General features: G+C 41.5%; 2 protein-coding genes across 3 annotated transcripts in view; one reads left to right on the top strand and one right to left on the bottom strand.

The window, feature by feature from the left end:
• Positions 1-2,540: 2,540 nt before the first annotated feature.
• PRICKLE1 (prickle planar cell polarity protein 1) lies at positions 2,541-11,717 on the top strand (the record flags this gene model as incomplete). Its single annotated transcript, XM_079549562.1, has 7 exons — positions 2,541-2,672; positions 4,904-5,017; positions 5,857-5,994; positions 6,822-7,025; positions 7,575-7,761; positions 7,901-8,764; positions 10,858-11,717. The coding sequence occupies 7 exons, from the start codon at positions 2,541-2,543 to the stop codon at positions 11,715-11,717; spliced, it is 2,499 nt and encodes an 832-aa protein (XP_079405688.1).
• Positions 11,718-17,940: 6,223 nt separating this feature from the next.
• The window catches only part of PPHLN1 (periphilin 1), a gene marked incomplete at its 3' end in the record, with an annotated part of 62,959 nt that continues 60,017 nt past the window's right edge, over positions 17,941-20,882 (bottom strand). For both annotated transcript variants that reach the window (XM_079536450.1, XM_079536449.1), the window contains exon 8: positions 17,941-18,150. In XM_079536450.1, the coding sequence (XP_079392576.1) occupies positions 17,941-18,150 (210 nt within the window). The remainder of the gene's footprint in view (positions 18,151-20,882) is intronic.

A 20,882-nucleotide genomic window follows, 5' to 3' on the forward strand; every position in this document is an offset into this window, starting at 1 on the left:
GCTTTGGAGCAGTCCGTGTCGAGCAGTGCCGCGGTTACCCTGTGTGTTGGTGCCCCAGGACTGCAAAGCTGACAGGCTCTCCGGCTGAATGTGATGTCAGGTTTGCTCCTTGCTGCCGTGGTTGAGGTCAGTCTGCCTAGTGAAGCTTTGACAAAGGTGCTTCATCTTGTGGCTCCTTTCTTCCATGGGGCAGGAGTCAGCTTCTGAAAAGTGACAGCTTGATCAGCGCAGCTTCTCGTGACACAATGCCAGAGGAATTGGAAATATCAGCTCAGGCCTCAGTGAGAGGCGTTTGTTGTAAACCAGCCGTCCAGCTACCTCTGATGGGGAGTTGTGAGGCACCGCTTCGGCTGTGTGGGGCTTCTCAGGAGGACTTGAGCTTCTCATTGATGCCCGTCATGGTGATGGCTGGATTATTGTTCAGACTAACTTCAGAATTATTGGAGGTTAGATGATGTGGAGCACAAGATGCCGACCCAGCCCTAGCATCGCTGTCCTTCTGTAGTAGGCAGCATTGTTGCTTTTTTTGCTAGTGGTGATTTCTTATACCCGTGTGACAGTATTTTCTTGTTCCTCCACCCCCAGCCTTACAGGAACTGTAACAACAAATGTACCCGATGGCTGACTTCATTTCCACCAGGGTGTGGGCAGGGACACAGTTTGGTATCACTTGCTGTCTTGTTACCTGTTTCCGAAGGAAATTAACTCAGGGAATTTAGTATGTACAAGGATGTCTGCCTTTGCATTTTAAGTATACAGGATGGAGCTTCTAGAGGCTTTTTCTTTGATTCCAGTCATACACTGCATTTTCAATAGACAGTCCATGACTCTCTATCCTTGCTTTTATAACAGTATGTAAGACAACAGAATTCAGTTAATGTGACTGATCTGCTAATGCTGTCCAGTCGCTGGACAGTCACATTTTCACCTAGAGTCCGATTGCCAAAATATGCCTGAAGTCTGACAAGCTCTGTGAGAAGCAGCCTGTTTTTAAAGGGAAGGTTGGCAGGTCTGCTTGCCCCGTAAGATATGCAGTAAGTTTTTTCTTGCAGTGTGGCCATGCAGTGTAATCGTGCATTGTCATCCTAGCAGCGCACCAAAAAACAGCGCCTCTGTTTTCAAAACAGAAAAAGTGTGCTTTTTTCAAGCACTGGCTGGGGGTAGCAGTGAAGTCATCTCTTTTATTGGGTGTAGGAAGGTATGCACATACTAAAAGCGGGGATAGGCAGAGTGTGTAGTAGCAAATATTGTCATTTCTCCGATTTGCTGACTTCACATGTGTGTGGCCATGTTTTTTTGAGAAGGTCTGGGTCTGCGTGTTGTACTGAAGAAGCAGTGTGGCACTCACCAGTGCCTTGTGCATAGAGGAGAACGAGCCCCTGCTTCCTTCCTTTCCCCTGCAATCCAGCAGCAGCTTGTTTGCTCTAACATGGTGGTGATGGGACTTGCAGTGTGGGTTGCTCTCCCTGTAGACCCAAAGGTTGTAAGTGGAGGACGTGATGTTTTTCTGCAGTTTGCCAGCAGCCTGCATCTAGCGATGTCACAGTTGTGTCTCTGTGAAGGTGGGTAGGTGAAAAAAGTGCTTAAAACAGAAGGTGCAGCTCACGCATGGCATAGTGTGACGGCAAGCTCACTTTCAAGCTCAGGTGTTCAGGATGTTTGTCCTGGCAGAAAACATCCTCTCTGGTTTTGGTAATGTGTATTCCACTGATATTTTCTAAGAACTCCTGCTAGAATGAATGTAAGATGTTTATCTTAATAAGGTTTTTACTGCAGAAAGTTACAGATGCCTTTTTTGCCAGTTGTGAGTCAAAATGATCCCACTGATATTGGGCTTTGTAGGCTTCATGAATCAACAGAAGCATCTCCCTGTAGGGTTTTAAATTAACAGAACAATCATGATGTATTTTACAGAGCCTAATCTGCCATAATTGGATTTCAGATATTTAACTGGACCAACACCCTTCCGCTCTGATACAGCTAAAACAAGGAATGTTGCAGACATTGCTTTATGCCTGCCGTGTTAAAAACAGGATGCTACTTGCACAGCTGTCTCTCCCCAAGAACTTCATCAGTTTTTGACAAGCAGTTTTCATGTGTTCTGTATTATTAGATTAGTAGTGACTTCAGAAGGAGCTTGTCTCATTCATTTTGTTAATGAGTCTTGAGTCTTTCCTATCTCTATATACACTACATGTGAAGCAGGCAGAAATGTAAAAGATGGCTGCTAATACTGAAATAGATGTTGGCTGTCAAACATGGTAGTGGGTGTCTACTTTCCCTTCAGTAAGCTGGATTTTCACTTTTCTCTTTTGTTGTTTTCCTGTTTTTGAGAGCTCTTTAAATATCTCTGAATTGCTTGTTGCAGTGATGCTCTAATAATCGTGCTCTGGCCGATGCAAGGAATACTAAACTCTAGTAGGATCACTTATGTTGATAATCAGTCTTTGCGTGTTGAAGTTTATTAAAGCTCTGTTAATCTCTTTCTGCAGATCGACTGCTTGATGAACTGCAGCTGAAACATTGAACGGCTCACACTTATGTCCCTGGAGATGGAGCCCAAAGCTAACAATCTTGTCTTTGCGTGTCAGCGAAGCTCAACATCAGATGACGACTCTGGCTGTGCCCTGGAAGAATATGCCTGGGTCCCGCCAGGCCTCAGACCAGAGCAGGTACCAGCTGTTGTTCACATAACTCATTAGGTCTGTCCAAGGGAGCAGTAGCCAGTCTGTTACATTCTTGTATTATAAAAACATCTAAAACTCATCACCTTGCTTTGTTTCCCACTCCAAAGAGGCTGCCTTAAGGGACCTTAAAATCCTCAACGCTGCATTTATATTTAAACAGACAAAGTTGTTCCCTGCCAGGATTTTTCAATAAATATGTGCCACAGAGAGAGATGTATTGTTGAGTCTTAAAGTAGCACAGAAATGTGCTTTCTCTTTGAGGTAAGTTATTAGGTTAAATTGAAACTCATGTCATACTGTGATATTTGGTCAGTACATAACTGCAGTTGTTCCGCTCTTCAAATAATTTGGCATTTGACATCGAGAATGTGGGCATTACTACAGCATACAGAAGTGAAAGTATTCTGTCACTGTGACAATCACAAATGCATTTAGTGCTTTTTTAAATTGTTGTATGCCTGCCATTTGTTCACACCAGGATTTCTCTTTTACCTTCGTTGTGGCCAATGCCTGTGGGCTGGTTGGGCTGTGTCTTCCCCTCTCCCCTTCCCTCTGTATGTGTTATGTCACAGTGGCAGCAGAAATAAAAGTAGATCTACTGATGAGAAGGTTGCTATGGGGAGTGAAATTGAACCTCTGATAGCATTCATTTATTTGATATTGCACTGAGGCTATGCACTCAGTGAGGCCCAGAGCTCAGATGCTATTAGGTATGCAGCGGTGCTTCTTCACACTTGTTGAGTGTGGCAGAGCCACCCACTCTTAGGCAGCTGCCAAGCTCTTGGAGCCCACAGCGATGGAGATGCAAAGGATGTATCTTCCTTGCAGTGCAGACATTTTCTTGCTAATGAATAAGGTAAGATCAGCAAGAATGGCAAATGATGGGCTATTTTTAGGGAAATTCTCTTTATTGCCCGCTTAAGCATATATAAGAATCCTGATGAATCAGACCTTAAGGCAAACAGCCAGCTAACTGTTCTGTCAGAACAATTAAATACATTCCATAAAGTATCCCATAATCTAGCTAGATTCAAACTCATTATATTTTTTCCCTTAAGAAGAATGACTTAAATTGAGAACAGGGCAAAAAGCTGAGAAAAGGGCATAAAGTATCTTTAAAGTTTCACTTTGTACCGCATATTTTTATCTTTTCCTGCAGCTTCTTGAAATGCACTCAGCGCTAAGTGGGCTTGCAGTAGACTTCTGATGTTAAAAAATTTAGTTAAATGAAAGTCAAATAATATTTTGTGCAACCTTTCCCATATGATTTTGATTGCTTCCTGAGTCAAGTGACCGATCGCTGCTTCTTTTTCATCTGTCTTGCACAGTAATAAGCTGTTGACCTAAGCATTATTTACATCTGGATGGCAAGTAATATTTTTGCCAATAGTCGGCTCTTGTTTACTGCCCCAGGCCTCGTGACAAGCTGGAAACTGCATAGGAAAAACAATAAATCTGCAGCCGTTCCACAAAAATATTTTTTGCCATTGGGCTTTGTCACAGTGTTCATTACAGTTTTCCTGTCATCATTTTCTTCTGGAAAGAAAAAAAAAAAAAAAAAAGAGTGAAGATTGATAGGCGTGTACAGCTAATATTGATTTCTTTATCAAAAACATGCAGCCCGTGCAAACCTCACCGTTAATTTGCATCCGATTGAAATGTGGCTGGATCCAGCCTCCTCCCGGGGGAAGGATGTTTCCACCTTCTTACCAAAGGCCACATGGAAGCAATGAAAGCTGATGCTTTGGGTGAACCTGATCAGCAGGAGACTACAAAACAGCTTTTGTCTCAGCAATGTGTAAAATGCGCAGAGCAAATTAAATTTGTTTATATAGAGGCTGTTTTCTGGAAAGCTTCGTGCCCTGTGTGGTAAATTGCAGAGGGAAACTTGGAATTTCAACAGGGTTGTTGACCAGCCCTGAAGGGGCTGGGAGTAATGAGAACATTACATGTGCATAATTTACGATACCCCCTAATTGTCACTGCAAATTGCATTCCAGAAAAGCAATTCAGCAGCTGGGTGCTAGTTTTATCAGAGGCGAGCCAGGTTTGCTGAGTTGGTTCATCAGGGTCTCGTATTTTCAGCACAGGCCCTGTCACGCGTCTAATGTAGCATAGCCTGCTTCCTTCGTAATGAGACCTGAGATAAAACAGTAGCTGAAGGGTGCTCGGGTGCTGTGCGTCTCCTGGTTTGACTTTCCATTCCTCCTATGTAGGTACAGCTGTATTTTGCCTGCCTGCCAGAGGAGAAGGTCCCTTATGTTAACAGCCCCGGAGAGAAGCACAGGATTAAACAACTTCTCTATCAGCTGCCACCCCACGATAATGAGGTAAACGGAACCTGGGAACGCACGGTCAGGAGTGAGGCCTTGCTTGCCTCTTCCACATGGAGAATTACCTGTCTGTGTACTTATTACAAGCCTGAAACTTCTCTTGTGCTGGCATCTGACCTATAAACCAGCCTGGTGTGTACAGAGTCTGGTGTCTAACTGCGTTTCACTGGTGTGCAGATAAGAGCTGTCTGGGAGGACGCTGCCTTTTCTTGTCGGGAAGGTTGGTGTCACTGCAATAAACTTAACACAAGTTGGCTTTATAGTGTTTGCAGCCACCCACCAATTACCAGGAACCTACAAATTCTTGGGATTTCATTGTAGCACACAAAAAGGATGCTTTGTGACAGTAAAGGGTTTGCATCTCAGATATGCGGTGTAATTTGGAGTAGAAGTGGAAATAACAAACAAGCTGTTTGTAAGAAAAGGGGCGGGGGTGTCAATGCTTAAGATCCTGTGTGCTGCAGTGCTGAGTTGTAGGCACTTTACCATAAATCTAAAGATGTTGTGGCTGATTCAGGCTAATTCCATTGTTTTAGGGCAGCAGCAGTTCTTGGTTTGGCTTTTTTAAAGTCTTATTTCTTGTCTGGACAACTGTTTAGTTAAGCATGTTGTTGTTGTTCTTTTTTTCTTGTAACTCAGAATTTCTCTCTATGCTGTGCTTGTATTATGCCATAATAACTGAATACTAAGATTGTAAAGAAGACAAGCTAGAGAGCTTTAATGGTGATGGCCAGTATTCCTGATATATTTTTTGCATGTTATACGCTTATTTTTTTGAGGTGCTCTTTTAAAAGCTCGGGATCTAAAGTAAAGTTCTCCTGCCTTTTCTCTGGAAGGTGAGATACTGCCAGTCTTTAAGCGAAGAAGAAAAGAAAGAACTGCAGATGTTCAGTTCTCAGCGCAAAAAAGAGGCACTTGGACGAGGCACTATTAAACTCCTCTCGAGAGCAGTGATGCATGCAGTCTGTGAACAGGTAATACTGCTGGAGCCACAAGCCCAGCACTGGGCTCAGTGATATATAACTACAGTATCCCAATAGTAAATGCAGTCTTATTTCGTCTATGCCTGAACACACACAAAAAAAGGATGTTTTTGAAATGGCACATAAATAGAATGAAGGTAGTGCTTGCTTAAGCAAAAGCAAAACCTTTGATACTAGCAATGAACTGAGTCTTTGATGTACTTTCTGCTGTCGCTGACTCGCACTAAAATAGTGACAAATGAAAAACAGGCATTTATATCAAAATATTGCTGGGTATAAAATAAATTTCTATTCACAGAAGTTTTGTTGATGCACAGAATTTGTCTAGCCCAAAACCTAGGGTTTTTTTTCTCTCTCATCAGAATGTCAAAATATAATTATTTTCTCTAAAATTTTTCTCCCTTCCAGTACTTGAATGGAGCGTGTAAACAGAAGGGGGAACAGCTGTTTACATGGATTGATAGTGGTAGGACAAGGAGGAATAAGTTTAAACTAACGCAGGGGAGGTTTAGGTTAGATATCAGGAAGGAGTTTTCCACACAGAGGTGGTGATGCACTGGAACAGGTTGCCCGAGGAGGCTGTGGATGCCCCATCCCTGGAGGCATTCAAGGCCAGGCTGGATGTGGCTCTGGGCAGCCTGGTCTGCTGGTTGGCGACCTGCACATAGCAGGGGGGTTGAAACTAGATGATCATTGGGGTCCTTCTCAACACAGCCCATTCTATAGTTTTGTGAAATAAAGCCTTTGTGTTGGGCATGGTGTTTTAAGCTAACAGTCTGTGATTGGAAGCACGTTCACTTGTTGGTTTTTGTTCCCAGTGTGGTACAAAAATAAATGGCGGTGAAGTTGCAGTTTTTGCCTCGAGAGCTGGCCCTGGTGTGTGCTGGCATCCATCATGCTTTGTATGCTTCACGTGTAATGAGCTCCTCGTTGACCTCATCTACTTCTACCAAGATGGAAAAATTCACTGTGGCAGACACCATGCTGAACTACTTAAGCCTCGATGCTCAGCCTGTGATGAGGTAAAATTCACACTTTGCATTCAACCCTCCCACCTGTTACTGTTCTGTTAACAAACTGCATCGTTTGCTTGGGCAATTACTAAGAGCAGATGCGTTCCCTCAAGCAGTAAGGGCTGTGGTGCATAGTGGTGTTTGAAAGCTGAGGGGTGTTTCATTTTTCATCCAAATGGCAATATGACAAGCAAAGGGTTTGTATTTAGAAAGCACGTACCTGCTTCTATTTAGAATTGAGTCTTGTAGATTGAATTAGGTAAAGAATCTGTAGAGATATTTAAAAATGTCATCATAATAGCAGCTATTTGTTGAGTTCTGTGATCTCGTTTAATTTATTGCTTTAAAAAGTAGTTTTTCTTCTTTCTTTGCTGTTTAAAAGATCAAAATGCCACAGTAACTATAGGAAATTGCTGTTTCTATCACAGTACTCAAAAGCCAGTTAAAGAGAAATAAATTCAATGTGCTAACTGTGCAAGTAGGCTATTTTGTTTGCTCTGAGTCCTGAGGTGAGTTTTTTCCCCACTTTCATTAAAGTTCATTTTTATCTCTTGAAAGATAATTTTTGCTGATGAGTGTACAGAAGCTGAAGGTCGCCACTGGCACATGAAACACTTCTGTTGCCTCGAGTGTGAAACAATCCTGGGTGGGCAGAGATACATCATGAAGGATGGGCGCCCATTCTGCTGTAGCTGTTTTGAATCTCTTTATGCAGAATACTGTGAGACCTGTGGGGAGCACATTGGTATGTATGTCCTTTTTAGGTCTTAAACTTACAAACCTGGGGAAAGCCGATTTGAAAAAACAAAAATACATTCCGGAACTGTAGGTTCTGTAAGTAATTTCTGAGAGAACCCAAAGTGTTGCTGTTTCTCCCTTTCTAGGTGTTGACCATGCTCAGATGACCTATGATGGACAGCACTGGCACGCTACAGAGACTTGCTTTTCTTGTGCTCAGTGCAAGACCTCTTTGCTTGGCTGCCCTTTCCTTCCAAAGCAAGGGCAGATCTACTGTTCAAAAACCTGCAGCTTGGGTGAAGATGTTCATGCCTCCGATTCCTCTGATTCAGCGTTCCAGTCTGCTCGATCGAGAGATTCCAGGAGGAGCATTCGCATGGGAAAAAGCAGCCGCTCGGCTGACCAGTGCCGCCAGTCTCTCCTCCTGTCCCCAGCCCTCAATTATAAATTTCCTGGTCTTTCAGGCAATGCTGACGATACGCTCTCTCGTAAGCTGGATGATTTAAGCCTTTCAAGGCAAGAGGCAAGCTTTGTTAACGAAGACTTCTGGAAAGGAAGGGTAGAGCAAGAAATGCCTGAAGACCCTGAAGAATGGGCTGAACATGAAGACTACATGACTCAACTTCTCCTGAAGTTTGGTGATAAAAGCCTTTTCCAGCAACCTGCTGAAGTAGAGATTAGATCAAGTGAACACTGGATTTCTGATAGCATGGTCAAGAGCAAGTTGGACTTGAAAAAAAATAACCCAAGCCTAGCAAGTAAGAAATATCAATCAGATATGTACTGGACCCAGTCGCAAGATGGTTTGGGTGACTCTGCGTATGGCAGCCATCCAGGCCCTGCCAGCAGCAGAAAAATCCAGGAGCTGGAGTTGGAACATGGGGCATCAGGATACAAACATGACCAGACACCGTGGTATGGAGGTTCGCTTGAATGTTTGTCTGATCTGAAGCAGCAAGAACAAAGCGTTCGGGACTCAATGGATTCTTTGGCTTTGTCTAACATAACAGGTAATGGCAGGGGAAACTGAATGGTTTTGATGGAGAGGTCAAATCAAGCAAGGATGTTGTATATTTTGAAACAAGCTTATATCTGTGATATTTAAAAAGCTTTCACAGCAAGAGATATACGTAAAGTAAGCAATAGCTTTTATCAGGCACATACTCTTCCATGAGATTTATTTATGCTATTTAAATTCTATTTAAATCCTTTTCTGCTTAAATTTTCTCTTCGCTTATAATGACAACAATATAAACAGTGTTAAGGAGACAACATAAACAATGTTAAGCAGAGTAAAAGCGGTCTTGAACTCTGCATGTTATATACAAACCACTGCTTCAAGCAAATTTTGTACCTTAAGTACAGGAAGTTGCATTCTTTGCTAGGATAATTTTAAAGGTAATCTGCAAAACACTGTAGATTTCCTGATTTGCTTGTAAAATTATGTAGAAAATCTGAAATAGTAGTAACCTTCTTAGCCTTAGGAAATGAGGTTTATGAGATTATCTTTCTCCGTTGACTAAAGAGCAACATAATCCACTTTTGTGAACCTCCTTGTCAAATGTGACTGAAATTAGCCAAAAGGATAGAAGTCAGATATTCAGGCATGTCCATGTTTTGTGTGTCGCCCTCCCATCTCTATTTCCCGACAAAAATTACACAAAACAAGACAATTGAGAATTGGCTAAAAGAGACAAACTGCTTTCCTTCTGCAGCATGAATGATTCTAGCTACTCCTATAGGTCAGAGCCAGCCCCAGCCGTGTGCTGTGCTACCCACACAGTTAAGAAGGAAATGATGAAAGGAGCTAGGTGTAGGGGTTAAGGAAGGAGGAATCACAGGCACTGCATTTGGATGGGGGTTAAAGGGTGAATGAAACTCTTGTTCTGAGGAAGAAGGGTCATTTGACACAAACCTGGAATAAACCAGACTAGCTTACTGTTGATGACTTTTTGAGAGTAAGAATCCTTCTCTGAGAGGGAGCCTAGCTTTTTCGGAACAACGGCTGGAATACTGAATTTAGTGATACCAGAAGCAGTTAAGCCTTACAAAATGGTAAGCATGGATTCTATGAGGGCTGCTCTAAGAGTACTGTCCCGTTTTATTATACTGGCCCGTGGTGGTGGTGGCGGTCAGCCTCAGCAGAGGTTGAACCTTCTCACCAATATTCCATTCCATGTTGTTGTTGTGAGACAGATGGCAGCAGAGGGGCAGTCTGACACAATGATGTTTGACATGGAGGTGCGTATGGAGCAAAGATCTGTCACTGAATTCCTCCATGCTGAAAAAAAAATGCATCTATTGCCATCCATCAACGCTTAACTCAGTGGTGGAGACCAACCAGTGGATGTGAGCACAGTGAGGTGGTGCATTTCAGCAGTGGCAACAGTGGATCACCTCTGCTAGGGCAGATTTTTATGTGCACAGCATGCAGGCTCTTCTTCACTGCTGGTTAAACTGCACAGCTAACAGTGGTGACTGTTGAAGAGCAGTGTTATTGTGCTCTTCGTGTCTGTTGTAGTTTCCACAGAAATCAGTACAATGCATCGCTTTCAGAGGGATCTACATAGAATAACTTGAAGTAATTCTTTCCTCAGAGGCTTAGCTCTACCTGTGTTAGAGCTGTTTAAATATTTTAAACTCACTAAACTTCTTCCATTCTCAATATCCTAGTGATAGCAAGTTCTTAAAGTAAGTAAAAACAATAGTTAGTTACTCTTATGTGAAGCTAGTCCTTTTCATAATGGTTTCAAAGAGCAGAATCCCAGAATGGCTGAGGGTAGCAGGGACTTCTGGCTCCACCTGCCCCAGCCCCTGCTCAGCAGGGACAGCCAGAGCAGGGTGCCCAGACCCACATCCAGGTGTCTTCAGATCTCCAAGGAGGGGAACCTCGCAGCCTCTGGGCAGCCTGTGCCCGTGCTCCGTCACTGCACGGAAGCACAGAAGTGTTTCCTAGTGGTCAGAGAGAGTTTAGCTTGTGTCCATTGCATAACACTAACAAAGTCTGCTTTCATGAAGTGTTTTTAACGTTTCATTGTGATACCTATTTCTTTGACACGCCTCTAATAATACTCTTTTTCCTTCTTTTTCCATCCCACCACAGGGGCGTCAATGGATGGAGAAGGCAAGCCACGGCCATCTCTCTATTCTTTGCAAACTTTCCAAGAATTGGAGGTAGAGGACTGTGAGAAGATGAGCAACATGGGAACTCTGAACTCTTCAATGCTCCATCGGAGCACAGAGTCTTTGAAGAGTCTGAGCTCAGAGCTGTGCCAGGAAAAAGCATTACCAGAGGAAAAGCCAGCGCATGTGCCTGTACTGAGAAGATCTAAATCCCAGTCTAGACCACAGCAAGTCAAGTTTTCAGATGATGTTATTGATAATGGAAGTTACGAGAACGTTGAAATTCGACAGCCTCCAATGAGCGAACGGACTCGTAGGCGCGTTTATCATTTTGAAGAACGTGGAAATCGACCTTCTCATCATCGCAGAAGAAGTAGGAAATCTCGTTCAGACAATGCACTTAATTTGGCCACAGAAAGAAGATACTCTCCAAAAGAGAGGTTTCGTTATTACTCGCCTCAGGATCATGACAAATTTATTCAAAATAAAAGCTCACGTGAGTTTCGGGCCTATATTCAAAATGCAGAGCTGTACGGCCAGTATGCCCATACTAGTTCTGATTATGCACTGAGGAATCAGGCGGTTGATAAATTTTTTGGATTATATGGTGAGGAAGATGACTCCTGGTGCTCAACTTCATCCTCGTCATCAGATTCTGAAGAGGAGGGGTATTTCCTAGGACAGCCAATTCCGCAGCCACGGTCACTGAGATACCCGTACTACACAGATGACCTTTCTGGTCCAACTAATGCGTTATCTAGTTCTCAGTTTGGACAAAGGACAACCAAATCAAAGAAGAAGAAGAGGGGACACAAAGGGAAAAACTGCATCATTTCTTAACTTGTGTTAACAGTTGGGAAGACCAGTCAACTCTAGCTACAGTTTGAACCACATCTTTTTATATTAATAATTGTACTTAGGCAAGTTGCTAAGGTTCTTAATGCTTTGCCAGTTTAACTGATAACCCATTCAGTTTACGTTGTGAAAGTAAAGTAACATTGGGAAATGTCACTATGCCAAACGATGATCTGTTCAGATTTTGCTAGGTTTACATACTGTGTTTCAGCTGTCAAAATATTGTTGCTGCGTTCTTGATACAGACTTCTGTAGACTTTACTTTACGCTCTCTATTCACCCACATTCAGTTACCTGAGAGACAGGATTCGGTGAAGATCAATAAATAAAACTGTCAGTCCTGTACTGTAGCTGTACATACCCGTACGTGGTGATACTCAACTTCTCTCCATCAAACAGAGGGCTACAGACGGCGCCCTCTCCTCATCGATAGAACTCATTCTTCCTCTTTGATGTTTCCCTACAAAAACTGGAATTATTATTATTATTTTTTTTTTAACTACTTAGGAAGAAGCTGCTTTTCCATAGATTCCCCCATTAAGGTGTGAAAAATCAGACTGTGGGAGCTGAAATGCTTGAGGCCTTGATGCATCCTAAAGCAGCAGTAAATGGTTTACACGTTTAACTTCTATGTTTTTCCTTCCAGTTTTTGTTGTTTTTTAAAATAACTCCATCCTGTGTTGGTTTGTTTTTTTTTTTTTGTGCCTGTTAAAAGGAAGGTATTAATTCAGCTGTTGGAATTGGACTTGACTGCCAGTGAGCAGTGATGGCTTTTATGTCATTTCCTCCGCAACAAAGCACTGAAAGAGAAAGGTACAAACGGTGGGATCCTTTGCTCAGGCACATAACCCCATTTAAGTCAATGAATCTACTTACATAAAAAACAGTTTCATAAGGGCTTAAAGGATTAGGCTCCAAAATTCTGTCTTTTCAAATGTATTATCCAGGTTTTAAAACGTATTAGTTGCAATTCTAAATCAAAAAAATTGCTATTTATGACGTAGTATTTCATAGGCTTAAATGTATTCATAATTTAACAGTGCAAATACGAATGTACATATTGTACAGTTAAGATTTTTAAAAGCTGAATATTTTTATATCCCTGAATTTGAAGAAGTTTGTTACGATATCGAACTAGATTTGTTAGGGGTTTAACAGCAGCATTATGGATGAAATAGTGCTTGTATTTTAGTCAGGGAGTTTAAAAATATTGAAAAATGTTTAGTGCAAAACAGCTTAATTTTGTCTACTAGGTATTGAAAGCTCTGTATGCATGGTGGGGCTCTGTAAATACTCTCCAAACTATGGCCCTCTTAATCTTGCAAGTGTTATTTATGGGTCAAGCAAAATGTAAACTATATAAATGTAAAAACCACACAAGCCTGGAATATATCAGTACAACAAATACCCAACTCCTGTGGATGTGGATTTTTTTTCTTACTGTTTCTCTCTTTTCTCAGAAATCATCTCCATGTTTGCTTACATCAAGGGAGAGAGACGCAGGGTTGTCCTAGAAGGCAAGTTGGTAAAGTAGTTGCCTTGAATTCACCTTCAAGGTAAAGCATTGAGAGAAGTTTATTTTAAGGAAAGAGCAGGACTTTGTTACTTAACACTGATGTCTGCCTACTGAAATAGTAAACGCTGAAACAGCAGGCTGTCTGACCACCTGAACACAGGTAATTAATGAAGAGATGGAGAAACGGGTGCTTCTTACATACACAGAACTGGCAGATTGAACTGAAGTCATTTTTAAGGATATAAAAAGTTTTGGAATAAGAGCAGCTAGAAATAAGGGATGGAATGGACACATGAGTATTGCTCACACCCAACAAATTGAAGTTATTGTTACAGCTGAGTTAAAATAGCTGTTACTTGCTTGTCTTTTTCAGGGTAAAATAAGCAGAAGATCCTTTATTCCCAGAGGTGTTATTCACCATACGAGTCCTTTTCTAGTACAAACAAGTCTTGTGTACATGAAAGATGATCAAAGAAATATCATGCTACATCACAGGGGCCCATGGGCAGCTTGCGGGATGCCTCCAGCTGGCAGGCTGCCCTGGTGGCTTAGGCAGCATTTACTTTTCTGGCAGCTAAATGGCGGTTGTGCTTAAGGACATTACAACAGCCAGCCTGCTAAAGACTTCCAGGACTTGAGGAGTGATACTGACTTGTTAGCATTTTCCCCCAGATACTCAAACACGGATTGGGATTTTCCATTCTTAACTGCATTTGCAATTACAGGTCATCAAAATCCTCTGGAACAACGTGCCCTGCTGCTACTGCAGTAGGGCTTCATGCAGACACGTCCCAGCAGCACTTGTTCTAAACTGTCTTACACCATCTTCAGAGATGCAGCACATACATACTCTCCGAAAGCACAAAGCCTTACGGAGTATCAGATGATAAACGCTTTCCAATCACTGTCTGTGATCACTTCTTTCTTTTTCTTTCAAACAACACAACTATTCAATGCAGGTATCTAGTGTCATTTCTAAGCTGTCTTCAGATAGTTCGCTTCCATAGCACCTCCCTCTAAACCTCCAGATAAATGAGTTGAAAGATGACTCTCTTCCCCATACTGTTATTAAAACAAAACAACAAGCCAAAGGAAAAAAAGCAGCCATTCTTTCCAGCCCAAGGCAGGAGCTGTGATCTCTCTTCCCTTGAGACAACACTCACTGAAGGTACAGCTGCAGAGCACGGTGCCTAGGGAAGCAGTGCTCTGGCTGAGCAGCTTCCTCAGGGCTAGCTTAGGTATCTCAACTTTGAGACACATCGCTCTCCCTTACCTAGAATCATAGGATAGAATCATAGAATTGCTCAGGTTGGAAAAGACCTTAAAGATCATCGAGTCTTACCTCAACCTAACCATACTGCCCTAACAACCCTCTGCTCCCTCCTCCGTTTTTAAACACATCCAGGGATGGTGACTCAACCACTTCCCTGGGGAGCCTATTCCAGAGCTTAACAACCCTTGCTGTAAAGAAGTGTTTCCTGATATCCAACCTAAATTTACCCTGGCGCAACTTGAGGTCATTTCCCTTTGTCCTGTCACCTGTCACCACTCACCTGTGCTAGGCTGCAGGGCCACAAACTATTAAGACTATTAGAAACACTTAGAAAATTGTGTTTTCTGAGGATCACTGAGGACATTCCCATCATGTGAAGAGTAACAGGTGCCTGTAACCACACGTAACAAAACAGGCAGCTTTTTGTACTACTACCCAATTCAGACATTATACACTAAGTTTAAAGATGGCTGTAAGATTGTTTTGTTTTTCTGCAGCTTGATATAAAAGATTGCTCCTTCGTTATTTTTGAACAGTTTCTTTTGGGAAATGTTTCCAATCCATTCTTCCACCTTAATATGAAGAAAATGATATGGACATGATAGGAAGTGCCCACTCCCTGCACTTGACACAGGTACAGAATGTACAGCTTCGGTTTTGCATTATTGGAAGGCGTGCCTTCATTGTGTGTGGAGCTTATACCTTCATGATACCAAGAAACGTTTAGGCCACACATCTTCACCTTCCCAAAGACAAAATCCTGCACAGAAGCAGAGTCACAAGGAAGCAGTTCCTCTGATACGCTGTACTGGCTCCTCTTCTACCTGCAGTGGCTGTATTGCTGACTTCCACCCTAACCGCTCCACTTATTGCTCAAGGCTGCCAGCTCACCCCCACTGAGAAGACAGATTCATTCATATTCTCTGCAGCCTTAGCAGCTAATTCTGCCCTTGTTTCCTTCCACTTCCTTTTTCCCTTTCATTCTATTAAGGGCATCTGCACATTAATGAGTCCTAGAAGTATGTTGTGTTTCCAAGAGCTCCTGAAGGGACAAAGAACAATTCCTGGTGCACAGCGTGGGTTCCTTCCGTCAGTGCTTTTCCTGCCCCTTTCTAGCAGTCCCCTTGAGGCTCTACAAGAGACCAAGGACAATTTCTTATACTGATACAAAATAAAATTCCTTGTTCCTACAGGAAGCAAGAATAAGAAAACGTAGTTCTTGCTCAAGCTTCAGTGGCATAACATTTTACTGACATCAGCATCAAGGATACATCACAAAAGGTTACTCATGAACATTCAGCACCATGCCAAGTATTAAACAGGGAAAAAACAGTCACCAATCACTTTCATAGAAACAGCATTTATTAAAAAAATAAAAATAAAAGTGTCTCCTTAGCTCATCAGTAAAAATAAATCAATTTAAAAAAAAAGAATGCTAAGAACATCCTAGGAAGATGTTGACCTACTGACTAACTGCAAAAACACAACAATGTTGTAAGCTCTATAGAGAAGCTCTTGCAAAATCAGGTACTTTTAGAAGCCTGATTAAATTTCACTATGAGAACAAAAGAAAGAGACTCCTAACACAACATACAGTAACAATGGACAAAAAATATATTAAGCATGAATTCACTGTTTTCTTCTTTAGTGTTTCTAACCCAAAGCAGAAGCTCAGATCTACCACCTGAAAACTATCTGGTCCATAGTGAGCCCTGTTTGCGACGTTTCTGTCTCAGAGAACGTTGCCTGTGGTTGCAGGACAAGCCAGGCTGTTGCAAAAAGGGCTGGGTCAGGTCTAGCTGCTGTATCATCACAGGTCACCTTTCTTTCCCATCTCCCACCCCAAATCAGCACCCAGTAGGATCAGTGATCTTTTCCCTAACCCTGCAGCCCTGACGTTAAAACTAATCAGGCATCTCAGGAATCTGATGGAATATATATTTAATGCACCACATCAAGGTTTGTCTGTGTAAATGCTGTGGTCGAGTACCTTGTATGTGCAAAATCGCTGCCATTGTATTTACTTTTCTGCAAACCATTTGGCAGTAATCTGAGAAGCTACTTAATAAGGGGCTGAATCCATTGACATTTTCATTTAATACCATGCGTATGGGAAACGGTGAGCTTTAGTTGTTGGCCATTTGACAGAATTTCATGTTTCTAAATACACGTATAGAAAACAATCGTTTACTTTTTCTTGTCTATGACTCAAATTCTCCCTCTTCCTAAAACGTTCAAGAAAAACAGTATCACCTTCCACATACACATACCAACAGTCAGGATACCTACCAGTGCCAACGATTCCTAAGTTACGTTTCATCTCTGCAACGCAATGGCACAGCACTGGCAGTTCCTTGCCTCTACTCAACCATTTTTCCCAGCCATAAGTCACTCTCTATCAGGTCAAAAATGGCTCCAGATACTACACTACTACAGAATCATTTAGGTTTGAGATAACACATCTGGGGTCTACTTAGGGTTTAACTTCACATTATACCTGATCTGAAGCAATTTGGAGTTACTAAATAGAGAGATGGCCCAGACCTCATCTTGGCACTCCAAATTCCGGTGCCTTCTTGATTTCTGAAGATTTACAAGGCTTCCTAACTGTTGCACAAAAAATGGTGAAGTTTAAGGGATAAGAAGGGGAAAGGGTAAAAACAGAGTCCTCTCCTCAGTGCCTGCCTGTGCTTACGTTCTGTAAGGTATCGCTCAAAAATAAGTACGTATAAAAATCATTACAAAAGAAGACAGTTGCAAACAGTTAACAAAAACTGGATTTAGTTCTACATAATACTGCTCACTAGTAATGACATATTACAAATACAGTGTGGAAAACCAACATATAAAAAGCATTCGCAGAAGTAGAGTAGGTTCTTTTAACATTAAGTAGGCAGAGTTCCTCTGGCAAAGACTAGACATAAACCCTGGTGTAATTTTACAGAATCCATCTGAAATTCACAATTAAACTATAATAAATAAATTAAATCATAGTTGTGAGCAATTTTACAAATCGTCCTTGCCTACAGTATATATGAACACAGGACATATTTCTGCATAAGCTAAGGAAGGAAGAACATTCTTGTTTTAATAAAAAATGTGGTGTTTCTGGTTATGCTTACAAACATCAAAATGCAAGTGCACAAACATCAGACTGAATGTGTTTTGCCAGGTAACTGCCCAGCTTGTCACTTTACAGAATTTTTGAAGAAAAAAACATCTCTTTAAAGGAATAACAAGTACAGGTAGAAAGAATAGAACTGTGGAGACTGCAACGAGCAAGGTACAGCCATCTGAGCTATGAAGTAGCACAGGGCTTGGCTTCCAATCTTCAACACAAACTCCCCTTTCCTCACAAGAAACAGATGTATGCATTGCAGTGCACGTACTGTATGCAGAGTTCTAACTGTATTTTTGTCTTAGTATGAGCCATCTTTGAAGGATTCTGACATATCTTGGTTGGCAGCATCGTACTGAGCAATGAAATGTTTGAGTTCCTCAATGCATCGCTCACCTATTTCATGCAAATTCTGCCTCAGAGCAAACTGAATGGACTTCTCTAACGACGGATCCTTATCGATCAGCATCTTCACCACCATGCCAAAGGTTTCGCAGTCTTGTCTGTACACCTGGAAACAACATGTTTTAGAAAACAGTTAAATATAAGACTGTCTACATTAGCACACCAATAGTCCTCTAAGTTAGGAGCTACTGGAGAGCCAAAACCAGAGAATTTAACCAGTCTCAGCTGTAAGAAATATTTGCCTTCTCCTCTCTTCTGACCGACTTTAATACAAACATACCCAGTATACAGGACTATTCGAACAGAAGAAATAACTCTTCTTGGAAGAAATGCCAAAGAAGAGAACAAGTTCCTTTTGCAACGCTATTTAGTAAGTAATAGCAGAATAAAGTGCAAATGCTAAACCAGAGTTTTGTAAAATGACATGTAAAATGAATATAACTGTTGTGCAAATTGAACCAGCAATCTCAATCTTTACACAACACTAACTCAGTTTTAAATTTTTCATAGTGCTCTAAATGCAAGTAATATTCAAATGTTTTCACCAAACTATGTTTATTTATTGGATGTCCATCTCTCATAGAAGTCCTTGACAAGTGTAACTTGCAAGTAGTTTGACTGCATGTGTGATTCAACCAATAAGGATAAAAGAAATCTTGGTAGTAGTCCTTCACCTTTTCAAATTCCAAATGAGGTTATTAATCTAAACACCACCAAAAGAGGAACACATCAAAGTCTTCCAACTACTACAAGCAGTTCGGTTTCACACAATCCTACTTTATTTGACAAATTTCCTTTCAGAAAGCACAACAAATTTTTGAAGAAAGGTAAATCAGTTGCATATCTCCACACTTTACAAGAGGAACAAAAATGTTGATATTTCTCAGTATTTCAACATTGCGCTAGAACTGGACTTCGGTAGTGTTATGTGAGCTTTTCCTAGCACATTTATCTATATTTTGCCTGCTGTAGAGAGCCTGATTTGCAGGGGGGTTGGACTCAATGATCTCTAGAGGTCCCTTCCAGCACCTAAATTCTGTGATTCCATGATATTTTGTGCACAGATGATGCTACTGTATATAAAGGATTCTCTGTATTACAAAACAAAAAGGGGGAGAAGGGGGGAGAGGAGGAAAAGAGAAAAAGAGGAAGAAGAGAGAACAAAAACCTGAACCAAACAGAATCCTCCCACCAGCGCTACCTACTTTTTTCTATTTATTATTGTCAAAAACATAATGATTTAACACAATATTCTTATTGAAGACTTGTCAAATGTTTGACAGTATATTCTATGATGCTGTAAATTTAAAGCCAGATCCATTTTTCAAACAGTGGTTAGGAAATGAAAGAAAATCTTTTGAGAGGAACTCATTTTCAAGAGAGATTACGAAGTCAAAAACAACAGTGCAGTCCAAAACAGATTGGTGCAAAACATCTCAAATGTGGAAACAGCACACACGTGGCATTTTTTCAAAGACTGGGTTTGTTTCCTGCTTTATACGTTCAGTTATCTGGTAGCAAAAATATCAGTAAGAAACAGAGATTCTCCCAGAGCTCATTTCCCACACCAAGTGAAGTAGGGCACTTGCTAAGAGAAATTCGAAACAGAGCAAATGATAGCTCCTTTTTTTCCTGATTCTTTCCAAGGAAAAAGCTCAGGAAGAATTGCTGTGTCTGATTAGCCACATGACAGACAGATGGTATTTCATTGTGGAAAATGAAGCCTTTCAAGTGCTTGCAGCAGGCTTCCTATCACCTTCACAGAATGATTTTTGAAAGTTCTTTTTAACCCCAGAGCCATTATGTTAGAGAGGAAATGGTTCAAAAGGTTGGTGAGGTTTTTTTTTCTTACTGCATGTCTATTTATCCTATTCACACCTCCTTCAGACCAAGGATGTGTGAATGATCTTCCACAGGTAAACCACCCCGATAACCAACAGCCTTCACAGCCTGCAGAGCAACACTGACACCTGTGAGATCTCAGCAGGAATGGAGAACACAGGCAACACTGCCCCATCTCTTATGCTGTAAAGTACCCTGGAACAGGGCCAACGTAAGTGCTCTCCACTCTAAGCTGGCCTTCAAATGAGTGATTTCTCTCCCGCATCCCGAAGAAACAGCCCAGATGAAACGTTTTGAACCTCAGCATGTAAAGATTGGCTCAGGCTGTGCACATTTTTCTTCCAAGGGCTCCCAAAAGAAGCCTGGAAGGAGAATCAAGTGGGCCACCATCACTGTTGGACTCAGAGAAGACACTTTGCCGACAAAATGAAGTGGAAACAAATGCCTTCGTACAAGAGATGAACGTTTTCAGCAACATTTCTCTTTTGCAACAAAAGACTTAAAAAATGGAATACCTGACATAGAGGAAGAGGGCAGAAGGTGGGGCAGGAAGGCATTTCTAGCAACAGAAAACAAAGGAAACAGTTCAGCTCCTGTAACAACAATTGAGTAATTTTCCCTCAACAAGCTTTCTAGCCTCATTGCTAATTCTGATGCTCCCAATGCAATCTGCCTCCTCCTCAACTGTGCTAATAAGCCTATTTATATAGCTGCAACAAAAATTGCATCACTGAAATGATCCCTTTTCAAATTACTTCCCTCCAATTAACGTGATTCAGTGATTCAATTCTAAAATCAGATGCATCAGCACAAGTGAAGAACTGAGAACCACAGTTGAGAAAGGAAAATAACTTCATAAACCAGACTGTATCTGAAACCAGTGCATGAAAACTGTCAGAGAGAAGTTACCGTGCTCTGCCGGAAAGGAACTGAGGCTATCATTCACAAGAATATCAATTACAGAAGAACATGAACTACAGCTTAATGCTCTGATGA

Source organism: Tetrao urogallus (genome assembly GCF_951394365.1).
Source record: "Tetrao urogallus genome assembly, chromosome: 1".
Taxonomy (NCBI): domain Eukaryota; kingdom Metazoa; phylum Chordata; class Aves; order Galliformes; family Phasianidae; genus Tetrao; species Tetrao urogallus.